This window comes from Rutidosis leptorrhynchoides, chromosome 2, assembly GCF_046630445.1.
Source record: "Rutidosis leptorrhynchoides isolate AG116_Rl617_1_P2 chromosome 2, CSIRO_AGI_Rlap_v1, whole genome shotgun sequence".
NCBI lineage: Eukaryota > Viridiplantae > Streptophyta > Magnoliopsida > Asterales > Asteraceae > Rutidosis > Rutidosis leptorrhynchoides.
Genome location: NC_092334.1, coordinates 664,919,311 through 664,937,751, shown reverse-complemented (window position 1 = coordinate 664,937,751; position 18,441 = coordinate 664,919,311). Strand labels below are relative to the sequence as shown.

Below are 18,441 nucleotides of genomic sequence, written 5' to 3'. Positions count from 1 at the left end.
CATTTTTCACTTCAGAATCTAGTGTCGTTTCCGGAACCTATAACTTTCACAAAACCATTATAGTTGTCACACCCTAACTTAGTTAGGGTGACGGATTGATTAGTTTGCTCATTACTTTTGACTTATCTTATTTTTTTTTTATAATAATACATTAAAAATAAAAGTTATTTACATTTTATTTATATTTATAAAGTGAACAACTAATTTAATTTTAAATTTAAATTAAATAGTTAAATATATTCTGTAATATTAAATTGGGACATGGGATGGATAGAATATATATTTGTGTAAAAGTGGCCTATATCATTAGTTTAAGTTTTAAAGCCACTTCGAACATATATAAATTTACAGATATCATCTCTACAAAAAAAACCTTGTCAGCGAGAGTACTCTCTTATTTTCTTTCTTCATAATTCCATCATCATACGGAGTAAATTTTATTAATTTCTTTTTTTATTTATTTGAAAAAAAGAAGAAGCAAACAATAATGGTGTACAAGTCTCTTGATTCAATATCCATATCAGATATAGTAAATCTTGGTATATCACCTGAAACCGCAACTCAACTTCATCAGAAACTAACTGAAATCATTCAGACTTATGGTTCCGATGCTCCTCAAATATGGACCCAAATATCGACCCGGATTCTTCATCCGGACCTTCCTTTTTCTTTTCATCAGATGATGTATTATGGATGTTATGTTCAATTCGGACCGGATCCTCCTGCTTGGTTACCCCACCCGTAAGTGTTTATTTTACACAATTTTACTAGTGTTAGATTTTATGCTTTTTGGTTTTTTATGTTAGTTAATTACTTAAAGTTTAGGATTGATTAGAACTTTTTAAAACTCAGAGACGACACAATTAAATATTAAATTTAGTAATTTTAATTAAAAATTTCTATGTATTTTTTTATTTCGGAAAATTGATGATTGGCCAATTGTATATACACATGAAATGTATATTTTTATTTGGAATTCGATTTATCTATTACATGTGGTTTTAATGATTAATGTCATGAAATGGATTATTATACATGTTATATATATATATATATATATATATATATATATATATATATATATATACTGTAATTACAATTTGAAAGGCTTTAAATGGTTAGTTTGAACTGTTTAGTAATAATTTGTTTTTCAATAACTGAGGATATAAAACAGGGAAAAATATTAACCTTATCCGTTTAAACCTTATTAATTAAAAATTGTGGATATGTTTAGGCATACTAATAAATGGTCAGCAGAAAAGTGATTGTGTCCCATCTATTTCCTGCTTAATTGTTTAATATAAAATCATAAATAAATTAATAAATATATAAGATCATCGTTTTAGACTTTTTTTTTTCTATGTTGTTGTGCTAGTGTAGCTTATTGATAATAGACTTGCTGGGCTGCTTATTGATTACCTATCTATGATGACATTGAGATGTTCTATGTTTTTTAGTGATCTTATTATGTCTTATGTCTGTTGATGATCTATATCTATTATGACGTTTTTACTGCAGACCGTTTGTTTTTCTAAAGACATGAGATAAAATAATGTCTTCTTCTGTCCTCAAACTCGTAGACTTAGGAATATGCTTCTTAGTGCTGCAGACGTGATTAAGTTATTTTGCATACATAAAAACAGTCATTCTTCACTATTTAGCATATAAACCTTTAGGCCAGATCCTCTCTACAAACATGGTTCGCAGATCTTCAGAAAAAAAAAAGCATCTTAAAAAACAGACAGCACCTGATTTTTATTTTATTTATTTGCATTACAGGGAGGATGCGAAGTTAACAAACATAGGTAGTTTATTAGAGAGACGAGGAAAGGAGCTTTTGGGTCCTAGTTATAAAGATCCCATTTCAAGCTACTCTGCTTTTCAGGAATTTTCAGCCTCAAATCTGGAGGTATATATATATATAAGTATAACGATCATTAGAATAGTTTTGGGATATTTGGTCTTTTGTTGTATATACTTACTTAAGGTTTGATTTATGGCAGGTGTTTTGGAAAACTATATTGGAAGAAATGAATATAACATTTTCCGTACCTCCAACACGTATATTACTCGATGACCCGTCTAAAGAAAACCAGTTATTGAATCCAGGAGGTCGGTGGCTTCCTGGAGCTTACGTAAATCCAGCTCGAAATTGTTTAAGTACCAAGAGACGTTTAAGTGATATAGCTGTAATATGGCGCGATGAAGGTAACGATGAAACACCAGTCAACAAAATGACGTTTCAGCAATTGCGCTCAGAGGTTTGGTATGCTAATATTAATCTGATTCTGAACTTTTATATATAAAAAAAACTCATTATTTTGAATAAATTGTAACGATATTGGATTTTTTTTAGGTTAGTTGCATATGCACTTGAAACGTTGGGAGTGGAAAAAGGATCTGCAATTGCAATCGATATGCCTATGGATGTCAAATCGGTCGTGATTTATCTAGCGATTGTTTTAGCTGGTTATGTTGTTGTGTCTATTGCAGATAGTTTTGCTCCTAATGAAATTTCAACAAGACTTGTATTATCTAAAGCCAAAGCAATTTTTACTCAGGTTATATTTATTTAGTTTTGTTATATAAGTCATAAAAAATGAATCTTTGTTGATTTACATATGATTTTGCAATGCCGGTATCTTTTTTTTTTTATTAATATTGTTTTCTTCAGGATTTGATCATTCGTGGTGACAGAAGCATTCCTTTGTACAGGTGGGATAAATAATGCTGTTTTAAGCTTATATTTTCAACTTTTTTGTATAAAGTTGTATGATTTTTGTATCTGGAGTGTAATCGTATATTCTGCAGCCGAGTTGTTGATGCTCGATCACCTCTAGCAATTGTCATTCCTACAAGAGGATCGAGTTTTAGTACGAAATTACGTGCTAGTGATATTTCTTGGCATGATTTTCTGGAACGAGCTAATAATTACAAGTACGTTGGCTTCTATCTTAAACTTAAAAAGTGTAGTTTAGCTTGTAATTAACGCAACTAGATGACTTATAATATCATATATTACAAATACCAGATGAATTCATAAATAAATATATGCAGGAATGTTGAGTTTGTTGCCGTTGAACGACCTGTTGAAGCCTTTTCAAATATCCTCTTCTCATCAGGAACAACAGGTACATATCGCGGGGTTTGTATGTATACATACGATTTAAATATGTACCTAGATCCAGAGTTGTAGAACTCGGCTAGTACTCGCTGAATTCTCGGTTTTAAGATCAGTTCGAGTACTAGCTTCAATTACTCGGTCAGCCTCGGTCAAACTCGGCCAAAACTCTGGATTGCTTTAAAAATCGGTCAAAATCTGTCAAAGTAAAATTTAATCAACATCCGAGTACTCCCCGAGTTGCCGCGTACCACTGTTTTAAAAAACCGTAATTATTCCTTATTAATCCCCGATTACTCCTTTTTAAGAACAGTCTGTTCCGATTTTTCAAAATCCGTTTAATTAATTGGTCAATTCGGTCAAAGTTAAAATTCGTTAACATTTTAACTTGAATTTAAGCTAGAACTCTCGAGTTTTGAACAAAATGGACTATAATATATATATGTTTTTGGACAATTATGTTAAAATTTATGTTTTTCTTATATATTTGCACATATAATTTTGAAATTGCTATTTAAATGTAATGTATAAATAGTCTAATCCGATTAACCCGTACTCCTTTCAAAGTCTCGACCGATTACTCCTCGAATAGCGAGTTTTGCAACCATGCCGAGTACTCCCCAAAAAGTGTCGATCTAGTACACCCCGAGTTACGAGTTCTCCAAGCATAGATCAATGTCTAGATGTCATTAAAACTATCAATGGTACCGAACAAGTAGTAATAGAAGTATTGTAACATAGGGGAACCGAAGGCAATTCCGTGGACCTTTGCAACGCCTTTTAAGGCTGGTGCCGACGCTTGGTGCCACATGGATATACAAAAAGGTGATGTCATTGCATGGCCCACTAATCTTGGATGGATGATGGGTCCTTGGCTAGTTTACGCTTCATTATTAAACGGGGGCTCACTTGCTTTATACAACGGATCTCCCCTCACGTCTGGATTTGCCAAATTTGTTCAGGTTGATTCTATAACTTTGCACTAGGGCTGGCTATTTGCCCTCCGTTTACCTTAAACGGTTTGATTTTGGGGCATGTTTTGTTTCCAATGGGTGAAACGGTTAAATAAATTATCACTACATAGTGATAGTAAACGGGTCAAAAGTAGGCCAAACTGTACTTGCTATGTATACAATCTACTAAATGTCCCTATTTAAAAGTTATACTATTTGAATTTTTTAGGATGCAAAAGTAACAATGTTGGGAGTGATACCAAGTATTGTAAGGGCATGGAGAACAAAGAATTGTACAGCTGGCTTTGACTGGTCAAACATCCGGTGAGTGTTTCTTCTTGAATGAGGTATTGGTCTACTCGGTTCCTTATTCGAGTATCTAGATTGGGAAGATTGGACCAGTAAACTCATGAATGGGTTATGGGTCTATCCAAGTATATTTATCTCTGACGGTTGAAATGGGTAAATATATAAATTGAAGTCTTCTGCAATTTATCTTCGATGTATAAGGTCTCGTAATTCATTTTCATTTTTATATATGAAAAATACATATCAATAATCGAAATCTCTTAACTTTTCAAATCATATTTGAAATACTTAGTATTTATAAAAAAAATGTTAAATATCCGGGTACAAAGTTTTCTGGGTCAACCCGACCTGCCATACCAAACTTTTGATTGGGCCTTACCTAATCTACCATTTTCCAGTTATATTTCATCCCGTGGTGGTGGTGGTGTTTTTTTTTTTTTGTACTTTATATATGTGTATATATATAATATATATAATTCGGTAGGTGCTTTGGATCTACTGGTGAGGCGTCTAATGTGGATGAATGTCTTTGGCTAATGGGACGAGCTCATTACAAACCGGTCATCGAGTATTGTGGTGGCACAGAAATCGGTGGTGGTTTTATAACCGGATCGTTATTGCAGCCTCAGTGTTTATCCGCTTTCAGCACACCGAGTTTGGGTTGTAATCTGCTAATTCTTGATAAAAATGGAATCCCTATAGTAAGTACCATTTGTCCATACAACCCAAACAACCCCAAGAAAGTAGCTTTATGGTCAATCAAAACATGGGTTGTTTGACTTTTTTTTTGGGTCAAGGTTCGTACAACCCAAACAACCCCAAGAAAATAGCTTTATGGTCAACTAAAACATGGGTTGTTTGACTTTTTTTGGGTCAACGTTAGTTTTCTTATACTTAATCTGATGTCTGTATTTTTATTATAGCCACAAAACGCTCCCGGAATTGGTGAATTGGCGCTGAATCCCGTAATGTTTGGGGCATCGAGCACATTACTAAATGCGAACCACTATGATGTCTACTTTAAAGGCATGCCCTCTTGGAACGGGAAGGTAAGCGAGAAAGTAAATTTACATCTAAAACTATATACGAGATATATTTTCTGAAGTGCGATTTTGTTTTGTTTTCGTTTTGATTATAGGTACTAAGAAGACACGGAGATGTATTTGAGCGTACGTCTAGAGGATACTATCGTGCCCATGGTCGTGCTGATGATACCATGAATCTTGGGGGTATTAAGGTATCGTTTTCAGGGTTGTTTTGTCAATAATCAGTCAACCGGATAAAATGAAAAAAAAAAAAAAAAGGTTAGCTGAAAAGAGATGTTAAACGGGTTGAAATTCGCTTGAGTTGTACATTTGATGCATAAAAGCTAAAAATTATGATATTCAGAAAACTATCTACTATTTAATATATGCAATAGTATCTAATTTAATATACTAAAATGTTTATAAACAAAATTTAATAAATTGGAAAGAAATTTGTTGACCCGTTCGGCCGTTCCCAACCTGACCGACCAGCCCTTTTTTCACCTCTATGTGTTAGCATGGTTGCAAACGGCAGGTGCGACAGCCGATGTGGCAGTTTGGTGACTAGCCCGTCTCGTTTCGAAGAAAAACGTTTAATAAGTCAGGCAACAGTCAAAAGTCGGGAAGAATCGGGAAAAGTCGACTTATGTCTGGCTTTGTTCTAGTGTAAATGGAAATCACAAGACCATTTAAATATTAGCTGGGAAAAATAAAAACACAGACTTACATGGTATCCTTAAAGATAAACTAATAAATAATAAATAATACTCGTAAATAATAATAATTACTAAACATCATAAAAACCTATATATCATTTTAAACTAAAACCACATCATCTTGTTTGTAAATAATTATTTATCTCAAAAAATATGTTTGTTGGTCAACGCCCATATCGACCGACTTGACCCCGTCTCGACCGACTCCCTTTCAAGGTCCTGACCGACTCGTCTCTCTATCGCGTCATTTGCAACCTTAGTTGTTAGAACAGTTTCAAGAACTGTGGTTTTAGTGCAGGTAAGTTCGGTTGAGATTGAACGTGTTTGTAACTCAGTTGATGGAAGAGTTCTCGAAACAGCAGCTATAGCGGTTACTCCATCTGGTGGTGGGCCGGAGAGGTTGGTTATTGTAGTCGTTTTCAATGATGGCTATGGTTCGAAACCTGACTTAATCAAGTTGAAGGCTTCATTGAATTCAGCTTTACAAAAGAATCTGAACCCTTTGTTTAAGGTATCATTTTATCATCTTTGAACTAGTCAGTATGTTATATGTTATTTAGAAACTTTAGATATCTTCTAAGTTTCCAATTTTGACTTTTAACTTTGGCTTTTGGGTTCTTCAGGTTTCTGAGGTGGTGCCATTTTCAACACTTCCTAGGACAGCAACAAACAAGGTAATGAGAAGGGTTCTGAGAGAGCAGTTGACTCATATTGGTCAAAATAGCAAGTTGTAAATTTGAAAAATTTTCAATCTGTTACATAATCTGGGAAATTGCAACATGTAAACTTTGCACGTCAATATAATCGTCTAGTTTGTATGGGATATATTACATTACAATCCCTACACAAAATTCGGACTGCAATTGTTGTCATTGTCTTGCAGGAGTTGCATAGTATAGAAAAAAGTGCATATTTTTAAAAGAATGATATGTAGGCCTAAAGGTTGACTTCATCTTTGCTGCGTTACTGAAAAGATCAAGATGAAAACGAGTTAATTAAGCAAATGTTTCTTTAGAATAACACTAATTTTTTTTTAATCAAACTAATCGGTTATAGCTAATAAAATTCTATGGACTCTTTGTAATTGGTCAATGTGGTTACAAAATTCTATGGACTCTGTAATTTTTGTCTAGCTTCTTGCTAGTTTCTTTTTTTAATAAAATCTTATGCCGTTAAAAAAAAAATGGGTTATAGCTAATAAGTGCAAAAGACAAACGACACATAAGCTAAAATGCGTCCACTAGTTGAGGAGTAGACCTGACAAACAAGACCCAAAGTTTAAAAAATTGGTTGATTGGGTTTACTTGAAGACCAAAATGGGTCCAAGTATATAATATCAAAATTTACTCCAAGACCCAAATAGGTCCAATCACATTATAGAATATTACTTGAGGACCCAAATGGGTCCAAATGGTTTTAATTCAAATGATTTGATTTCAAAGCGCGAGTTCGAGGCGCGTTATTCGACTCGAGTTATCGACACCCGGTTTCGACGCCCGTTTTCGGCCCCCGGTTTCGGCCCCCGGTTTTCGGCCCCCGTTTTTGGACCCTGTTTTCGGCACCCGATTTTGGACCCCGTTTTCGGCCCTCGGTTTCGACCCCCGTTTTTGGATTTAGTTTTCGACGCCCGATTTCGGCACCCCGTTTTCAGCGCGCATTTTCGGCCCCTGGTTTTCGGCCCCCGTTTTCGGCACCCGGTTTCTGCACCCGTTTTCGACGCCCGTTTTGGGACACCGTTTTCGGCCCCCGGTTTTCCGCCCCCGGTTTCAGCCCCCGTTCTCCTCCCCGGTTTCGACACCCTGTTTCGGCGCCCGATTTCGGCCCCTTTTTTGGACCTCGATTTCGGCGCCCGGTTTCGGCCTCCGTTTTTGGACCCCAATTTCGACGCCCGGTTTCAGCCTCCATTTTTGGACCCCGTTTTCGACGCCCGTTTTCGTCGCGCGCTTTCAGCGCTCGTTTTCGGTGCGCGTTTTCGGCACCTGATTTTTGGCCCCCGGTTTCGGCACACAGTTTCGGCCCCCGGTTCCGGCCCCCGTTTTCGACGCTCGATTTCCGTACCCCGTTTTCGGCGCCCGGTTTTCGGCGCCCGTTTTGGGACACCGTTTTCGGCCCCCGGTTTCGACCCTCGTTCTCCGTCCCGGTTTCGGCACCCTGTTTCGGCGCCCGTTTTCAACCCCTTTTTTGGACCCGGATTTCGGCGCCCGGTTTCGGCCTCCGTTTTTGGACCCCATTTTCGACGCCCGGTTTCGTCCTCCTTTTTTGACCCCGTTTTCAACGCCCGGTTTCGGCACCCGTTTTTGGCGCGCGTTTTCAGCGCCCGTTTTCGGTGCGCGTTTTATGTGCCCGGTTTCGGCCCCCGGTTTCGACGCCCGATTTCGGCGCCCGTTTTGGGACACCGTTTTCGACCCCGATTTTCCGCCCCGGTCTTGGCGCCCGTTTTCGGACCCCGTTTTCGACGCCTACCAACTGAAATGTCCCGTTCTTATTGATTAAAAACGTTCCATATTAATTGATTTCGTTGCGAGGTTTTGACCTCTATATGAGACGTTTTTCAAAGACTGCATTCATTTTTAAAACAAACCATAACCTTTATTTCATAAATAAAGGTTTAAAAAGCTTTACGTAGATTATCAAATAATGATAATCTAAAATATCCTGTTTACACACGACCATTACATAATGGTTTACAATACAAATATGTTACATCGAAATCAGTTTCTTGAATGCAGTTTTTACACAATATCATACAAACATGGACTCCAAATCTTGTCCTTATTTTAGTATGCAACAGCGGAAACTCTTAGTATTCACCTGAGAATAAACATGCTTTAAACGTCAACAAAAATGTTGGTGAGTTATAGGTTTAACCTATATATATCAAATCGTAACAATAGACCACAAGATTTCATTTTTCAATACACATCCCATACATAGAGATAAAAATCATTCATATGGTGAACACCTGGTAACCGACATTAACAAGATGCATATATATGTAAGAATATCCCCATCATTCCGGGACACCCTTCGGATATGATATAAATTTCGAAGTACTAAAGCATCCGGTACTTTGGATGGGGTTTGTTAAGCCCAATAGATCTATCTTTAGGATTCGCGTCAATTAGGGTGTCTGTTCCCTAATTCTTAGATTACCAGACTTAATAAAAAGGGGCATATTCGATTTCGATAATTCAACCATAGAATGTAGTTTCACGTACTTGTGTCTATTTTGTAAATCATTTATAAAACCTGCATGTATTCTCATCCCAAAAATATTAGATTTTAAAAGTGGGACTATAACTCACTTTCACAGATTTTTACTTCGTCGGGAAGTAAGACTTGGCCACTGGTTGATTCACGAACCTATAACAATATATACATATATATCAAAGTATGTTCAAAATATATTTATAACACTTTTAATATATTTTGATGTTTTAAGTTTATTAAGTCAGCTGTCCTCGTTAGTAACCTACAACTAGTTGTCCACAGTTAGATGTACAGAAATAAATCGATAAATATTATCTTGAATCAATCCACGACCCAGTGTATACGTATCTCAGTATTGATCACAACTCAAACTATATATATTTTGGAATCAACCTCAACCCTGTATAGCTAACTCCAACATTCACATATAGAGTGTCTATGGTTGTTCTGAAATATATATAGATGTGTCGACATGATAGGTCGAAACATTGTATACGTGTCTATGGTATCTCAAGATTACATAATATACAATACAAGTTGATTAAGTTATGGTTGGAATAGATTTGTTACCAATTTTCACGTAGCTAAAATGAGAAAAATTATCCAATCTTGTTTTACCCATAACTTCTTCATTTTAAATCCGTTTTGAGTGAATCAAATTGCTATGGTTTCATATTGAACTCTATTTTATGAATCTAAACAGAAAAGTATAGGTTTATGTAGTGACCCGAACTTTTCCATGTTTATATATATTAATTGAGATTGATATTTACATGATTAAATGTTTCCAACATGTTAAGCAATCAAACTTGTTAAGACTTGATTAATTGAAATATGTTTCATATAGACGATTGACCACCCAAGTTGACCGGTGATTCACGAACGTTAAAACTTGTAAAAACTACACGATGACATATATATGGTTATATATATAGTTAACATGTTTTTATTATAAGTATGTATCTCATTAGGTATTTTAACAATGAGTTATATACATAAAAATGAGACTATTAATTTAAGAAACTCAAAAACGATATATATAACGATTATCGTTATAACAACGTCTTACTAGGTACATATGAATCATATTAAGATATTGATACACTTGGTTAATTATGTTAAATGATAAGTAAATATATTATTAAGTGTATTAACAATGAAATACATATGTAAAAATAAGACTACTAACTTAATGATTTCGAAACGAGACATATATGTAACGATTATCGTTGTAACGACATTTAACTGCATATACATCATACTAAGATATATTATATATCATAATATCATGATAATATAATAATTTAACATCTCATTTGTTATAATAAACAATGGGTTAACAACATTCAACAAGATCGTTAACCTAAAGGTTTCAAAACAACATTTACATGTAACGACTAACGATGACTTAACGACTCAGTTAAAATGTATATACATGTAGTGTTTTAATATGTATTCATACACTTTTGAAAGACTTCAAGACACTTATCAAAATACTTCTACTTAACAAAAATGCTTACAATTACATCCTCGTTCAGTTTCATCAACAATTCTACTCGTATGCACCCGTATTCGTACTCGTACAATACACAGCTTTTAGATGTATGTACTATTAGTATATACACTCCAATGATCAGCTCTTAGCAGCCCATGTGAGTCACCTAACACATGTTGGAACCATCATTTGGCAACTAGCATGAAATATCTCATAAAATTACAAAAATATGAGTAATCATTCATGACTTATTTACATGAAAACAAAATTACATATCCTTTATATCTAATCCATACACCAACGACCAAAAACACCTACAAACACTTTCATTCTTCAATTTTCTTCATCTAATTGATCTCTCTCAAGTTCTATCTTCAAGTTCTAAGTGTTCTTCATATATTTTACAAGTTCTAGTTACATAAAATCAAGAATACTTTCAAGTTTGCTAGCTCACTTCCAATCTTGTAAGGTGATCATCCAACCTCAAGAAATCTTTGTTTCTTACAGTAGGTTATCATTCTAATACAAGGTAATAATCATATTCAAACTTTGGTTCAATTTCTATAACTATAACAATCTTATTTCAAGTGATGATCTTACTTGAACTTGTTTTCGTGTCATGATTCTGCTTCAAGAACTTCGAGCCATCCAAGGATCCGTTGAAGCTAGATCCATTTTTCTCTTTTACAGTAGGTTTATCCAAGGAACTTAAGGTAGTAATGATGTTCATAACATCATTCGATTCATACATATAAAGCTATCTTATTCGAAGGTTTAAACTTGTAATCACTAGAACATAGTTTAGTTAATTCTAAACTTGTTCGCAAACAAAAGTTAATCCTTCTAACTTGACTTTTAAAATCATCTAAACACATGTTCTATATCTATATGATATGCTAACTTAATGATTTAAAACCTGGAAACACGAAAAACACCGTAAAACCGGATTTACGCCGTCGTAGTAACACCGCGGGCTGTTTTGGGTTAGTTAATTAAAAACTATGATAAACTTTGATTTAAAAGTTGTTATTCTGAGAAAATGATTTTTATTATGAACATGAAACTATATCCAAAAATTATGGTTAAACTCAAAGTGGAAGTATGTTTTCTAAAATGGTCATCTAGACGTCGTTCTTTCGACTGAAATGACTACCTTTACAAAAACGACTTGTAACTTATTTTTCCGACTATAAACCTATACTTTTTCTGTTTAGATTCATAAAATAGAGTTCAATATGAAACCATAGCAATTTGATTCACTCAAAACGGATTTAAAATGAAGAAGTTATGGGTAAAACAAGATTGGATAATTTTTCTCATTTTAGCTACGTGAAAATTGGTAACAAATCTATTCCAACCATAACTTAATCAACTTGTATTGTATATTATGTAATCTTGAGATACCATAGACACGTATACAATGTTTCGACCTATCATGTCGACACATCTATATATATTTCGGAACAACCATAGACACTCTATATGTGAATGTTGGAGTTAGCTATACAGGGTTGAGGTTGATTCCAAAATATATATAGTTTGAGTTGTGATCAATACTGAGATACGTATACACTGGGTCGTGGATTGATTCAAGATAATATTTATCGATTTATTTCTGTACATCTAACTGTGGACAACTAGTTGTAGGTTACTAACGAGGACAGCTGACTTAATAAACTTAAAACATCAAAATATATTAAAAGTGTTGTAAATATATTTTGAACATACTTTGATATATATGTATATATTGTTATAGGTTCGTGAATCAACCAGTGGCCAAGTCTTACTTCCCGACGAAGTAAAAATCTGTGAAAGTGAGTTATAGTCCCACTTTTAAAATCTAATATTTTTGGGATGAGAATACATGCAGGTTTTATAAATGATTTACAAAATAGACACAAGTACGTGAAACTACATTCTATGGTTGAATTATCGAAATCGAATATGCCCCTTTTTATTAAGTCTGGTAATCTAAGAATTAGGGAACAGACACCCTAATTGACGCGAATCCTAAAGATAGATCTATCGGGCCCAACAAGCCCCATCCAAAGTACCGGATGCTTTAGTACTTCGAAATTTATATCATATCCGAAGGGTGTCCCGGAATGATGGGGATATTCTTATATATGCATCTTGTTAATGTCGGTTACCAGGTGTTCACCATATGAATGACTTTTATCTCTATGTATGGGATGTGTATTGAAATATGAAATCTTGTGGTCTATTATTATGATTTGATATATATAGGTTAAACCTATAACTCACCAACATTTTTGTTGACGTTTTAAGCATGTTTATTCTCAGGTGATTACTAAGAGCTTCCGCTGTTGCATACTTAAATAAGGACGAGATTTGGAGTCCATGTTTGTATGATATTGTGTAAAAACTGCATTCAAGAAACTTATTTTGTTGTAACATATTTGTATTGTAAACTATTATGTAATGGTCATGTGTAAACAGGATATTTTAGATTATCATTATTTGATAATCTACGTAAAGCTTTTTAAACCTTTATTGATGAAATAAAGGTTATGGTTTGTTTTAAAATGAATGCAGTCTTTGAAAAACGTCTCATATAGAGGTCAAAACCTCGCAACGAAATCAATTAATATGGAACGTTTTTAATCAATAAGAACGGGACATTTCAGTTGGTATCAGAGCGTTGGTCTTAGAGAACCAGAATTTTGCATTAGTGTGTCTTATCGAGTTTGTTAGGATGCATTAGTGAGTCTGGACTTCGACCGTGTTTACTTGAAAAATGATTGCTTAACAAATTTTGTTGGAAACTATATATTTTTAACATGTGAATATTATGTGATATATTAATCTCTTAACGTGTTTGATATTATGTGATAGATGTCTACCTCTAGAACAAGTCCCATTGACTCACCTAATAATAATGAAGAGTCAAATGTAAATTGGAATGATTCGTGGACTGATTCACAAGTTCCCGAAGAGGAACCGGAAGAAGAGTCGGAACCGGAAGAAGAATCGGAACCGGAAGAAGAATCGGAACCGGATGAAGAAATAGAACCGGTGGGGAAAATAATAAAACGGTTAAGTAAAAGAAAATCCTCAACCAACCGACCAAGGTTAATTATGGTCAATGGTGTTTCCGCCAAGGAAGCAAAATATTGGGAGGATTACCAATTTTCCGATGAATCGGATTCCGACGAGAATTCCGATGATGTTATAGAAATTACCCCAACTGAATTTAAAAAGGCAAAAGAAAATAATAAGGGAAAGGGCATAAAAATTGAGAAATCTAATTCTAACCCCGATGAACTTTATATGTATCGTCAACCCCCGAAGTTCTTAAGTTGTAACAATGACCCGGGAACCTCTAAACCACCAGGTTTTTCTAAACCAATGTGGAAAATTACGGCTCGTATTAGGGGAACATCATATATCCCTAGAAACCTGGCAAAACGAACCAAAACCGAAGAAGAAGAAATGAGCGAGTCGGAATAAGATAGTTGTATTCGTGTGGTGTAATATATGTAATATAGTGTGCTTATGCTTTATGATATATGTAAAAATTGCTTGTATTAATAAGTATTTTTTTATGAATCTAACTCTTGTCTATTTTACAGTTTAAAAACACAAAATGGATAGACAACCCAATATTTTAAGAGACCTACCCGGAGACATGATTGATGAAATCTTGTCTAGAGTCGGTCAGAATTCCTCGGCACAACTATTTAAGGCGAGATCAGTTTGTAAGACATTCGAAGAACGTTCCAAGAATGTCTTGGTTTATAAGAGACTTTCGTTTGAAAGATGGGGGATATCACATTGGGAAACCCATAAGTTACGATGTGTTTACTTTGACGCATATATTGCGGGGAACCCAAATGCTATTTTACGCAACGGGTTAAGAAACTATTTTGACTCAATATATCCGAATATTGGACTTCGTGATTTAGAAAAAGCGGCTAACATGCAACATAAAGAAGCATGTTATGCTTACGGATTAGTAATGTTCGCTTCTCACCAAAGTGAGAACAAGAACATCGGGCTACAACTATTAAACAAAATGTTTCCACAAGTGACGGAGTCGGTAATTGGGGTAAGAAATGAGGTTTTTAGATTATTACGGGACTGTTGGACATTACGTAACCCTCGTCCCTTTGACGACGTTACAACACGCTGTCTTATCAACGGCCATAACGGTTATGTTCCACAAGACCAAGGATGGGAAGTAGTCCTAGTAAAACCAGAATGCATGACTTGTTTCTGGACGTATGAATTACGTGTCTTTATTGCCTTTGCTGAACGACTTGTGTACTAGCTAGAATTATCTTCACAACTATCTTGTATCAAAGTTATTGTGTGCTATATTTCATGCTTTATGTAAAATAAGCGGTATTGTAAGTTTGTAAAATATTGTATAAAAGTTTGAACGCGAAATATTATTATAATCAGTTTTTCATATAGAATTGTAGTAGTTGAATTGTATATTAGCTACTAAGTATGAACTTAACGGGTAGGTACTACCTGAATTTAAACTTATAAAACGCTAATATGAAGAAAAAGCTTTTATAAATGAGTTCATATTATGCTATGAAATACTATTAACTACTCTTAATATTCTGTATGATTAACTTGTTCCATTTGACTATTTTGAAGGAAATGGCACCGACTACTCGACACACCGTGAATATGAATGAAGAGGAATTCCGTACTTTTCTAGCTTCAAACATAGCCGCAGTACAGGCTGCGCTACATACCAACAATAACCTTGGATCTAGCAGTACAGGAAATCGTGTAGGATGCACCTACAAAGAATTCACTGCCTGCAAACCTTTAGAATTTGATGGAACCGAAGGACCGATCGGATTGAAACGGTGGACCGAGAAGGTCGAATCGCTGTTTGCCATAAGTAAGTGTACTGAAGAGGACAAAGTGAAGTACGCTACGCATACCTTCACAGGTTCTGCGTTAACATGGTGGAATACCTATCTAGAGCAAGTGGGACAAGACGATGCGTACGCACTACCGTGGTCAGCATTCAAGCACTTGATGAACGAGAAGTACCGTCCCAGAACCGAGGTCAATAAGCTCAAGACAGAACTTAGAGGGTTACGAACCCAAGGATTTGATATTACCACGTACGAAAGACGATTCACAGAATTGTGCCTATTGTGTCCGGGAGCATTCGAAGATGAGGAAGAGAAGATCGACGCGTTTGTGAAAGGATTACCAGAAAGAATCCAAGAAGATATAAGTTCACACGAGCCAGCCTCCATACAACAGGCATGTAGAATGGCTCACAAACTAGTGAACCAGATTGAAGAAAGAATTAAAGAACAGACTGGTGAAGAGGCCAATGTGAAGCAAGTCAAAAGAAAGTGGGAGGAAAACGGTGATAAGAATCACCAATACAACAACAACAGCAATTACAACAATAATCGCAACAATTATCCCAACAATCGCAACATCAATCACAACTACAACAAACGGCCCAACAACAACAACAACAACAACAACAACAACAACAACAACAACAACAACAACAACAACAACAGCAACTACAATAATCATCCCAACAACAATAATAACCGCAACAACAACAAAAATCAGAAGCAGCTATGCCAAAGGTGTGAAAAGTATCACTCGGGGTTCTGCACCAAATTTTGCAACAAGTGTAAAAGAAATGGTCATAGCGCGGCGAAGTGTGAGGTCTACGGACCAGGGGTTAATAGAACGAAAGGAACAAATGGTGTCGGAACGAGTAATGGCGGAGGAAGTAGTGTCGGAGCAAGTTATGCCAATGTAGTTTGTTATAAATGTGGAAAACCGGGCCACATTATTAGAAATTGCCCGAACCAGGAGAACACGAATGGACAAGGCCGCGGAAGAGTTTTCAATATTAATGCGGCAGAGGCACAGGAAGACCCGGAGCTTGTTACGGGTACGTTTCTTATTGACAATAAATCTGCTTACGTTTTATTTGATTCGGGTGCGGATAGAAGCTATATGAGTAGAGAATTTTGTGCTAAATTAAGTTGTCCATTGACGCCTTTGGATAGTAAATTTTTACTCGAATTAGCAAATGGTAAATTAATTTCAGCAGATAATATATGTCGGAATCGAGAAATTAAACTGGTTAGCGAAACATTTAAGATTGACTTGATACCAGTAGAGTTAGGGAGTTTTGATGTGATAATCGGTATGGACTGGTTGAAAGAAGTGAAAGCAGAGATCGTTTGTTACAAAAATGCAATTCGCATTATACGAGAAAAAGGAAAATCCTTAATGGTGTACGGAGAAAAGGGCAACACGAAGCTACATCTTATTAGTAATTTGAAGCACAAAAACTAATAAGAAAAGGTTGCTATGCTGTTCTAGCACACGTTGAGAAAGTACAAACTGAAGAAAAGAGCATCAATGATGTTCCCGTCGCAAAAGAATTTCCCGATGTATTTCCGAAAGAATTACCGGGATTACCCCCACATCGATCCGTTGAATTTCAAATAGATCTTGTACCAGGAGCTGCACCAATAGCTCGTGCTCCTTACAGACTCACACCCAGCGAGATGAAAGAACTGCAAAGCCAATTACAAGAACTTTTAGAGCGTGGTTTCATTCGACCAAGCACATCACCGTGGGGAGCTCCTGTTTTGTTTGTCAAGAAGAAAGATGGTACATTCAGGTTGTGTATCGACTACCGAGAGTTGAACAAACTTACCATCAAGAATCGCTACCCACTACCGAGAATCGACGACTTATTTGATCAACTACAAGGCTCGTCTGTTTATTCAAAGATTGACTTACGTTCCGGGTATCATCAAATGCGGGTGAAAGAAGATGATATTCCAAAGACTGCTTTCAGAACACGTTACGGTCATTACGAGTTTATGGTCATGCCGTTTGGTTTAACTAATGCACCAGCTGTGTTCATGGACCTTATGAACCGAGTGTGTGGACCATACCTTGACAAGTTTGTCATTGTTTTCATTGATGACATACTTATTTACTCAAAGAATGACCAAGAACACGGTGAACATTTGAGAAAGGTGTTAGAAGTATTGAGGAAGGAAGAATTGTACGCTAAGTTTTCAAAGTGTGCATTTTGGTTGGAAGAAGTTCAATTCCTCGGTCACATAGTGAACAAAGAAGGTATTAAGGTGGATCCGGCAAAGATAGAAACTGTTGAAAAGTGGGAAACCCCGAAAACTCCGAAACACATACGCCAGTTTTTAGGACTAGCTGGTTACTACAGAAGGTTCATCCAAGACTTTTCCAGAATAGCAAAACCCTTGACTGCATTAACGCATAAAGGGAAGAAATTTGAATGGAATGATGAACAAGAGAAAGCGTTTCAGTTATTGAAGAAAAAGCTAACTACGGCACCTATATTGTCATTGCCTGAAGAGAATGATGATTTTGTGATTTATTGTGATGCATCAAAGCAAGGTCTCGGTTGTGTATTAATGCAACGAACGAAGGTGATTGCTTATGCGTCTAGACAATTGAAGATTCACGAACAAAATTATACGACGCATGATTTGGAATTAGGCGCGGTTGTTTTTGCATTAAAGACTTGGAGGCACTACTTATATGTGGTCAAAAGTATTATATATACCGACCACAAAAGTCTTCAACACAT

The 18,441-nt window shown here is 35.7% G+C and overlaps 1 protein-coding gene across 2 annotated transcripts; it reads left to right on the top strand.

The window, feature by feature from the left end:
* Positions 1-363: 363 nt before the first annotated feature.
* Positions 364-6,954, top strand: LOC139893893 (probable acyl-activating enzyme 17, peroxisomal). Of its 2 annotated transcripts, XM_071877092.1 has the most exons (14): positions 366-741; positions 1,780-1,909; positions 2,004-2,266; positions 2,357-2,561; positions 2,675-2,715; positions 2,812-2,937; positions 3,058-3,131; positions 3,863-4,083; positions 4,304-4,398; positions 4,868-5,084; positions 5,307-5,432; positions 5,522-5,620; positions 6,423-6,635; positions 6,748-6,954. In XM_071877092.1, the coding sequence occupies exons 1-14, from the start codon at positions 488-490 to the stop codon at positions 6,856-6,858; spliced, it is 2,175 nt and encodes a 724-aa protein (XP_071733193.1). In that variant the 5' UTR covers positions 366-487; the 3' UTR covers positions 6,859-6,954. The 2 variants fall into 2 exon arrangements, with proteins under 2 accessions (XP_071733194.1, XP_071733193.1); XM_071877093.1 differs by lacking the exon at positions 6,748-6,954 and having other exon boundaries at positions 364-741; positions 6,418-6,554.
* Positions 6,955-18,441: the final 11,487 nt, after the last annotated feature.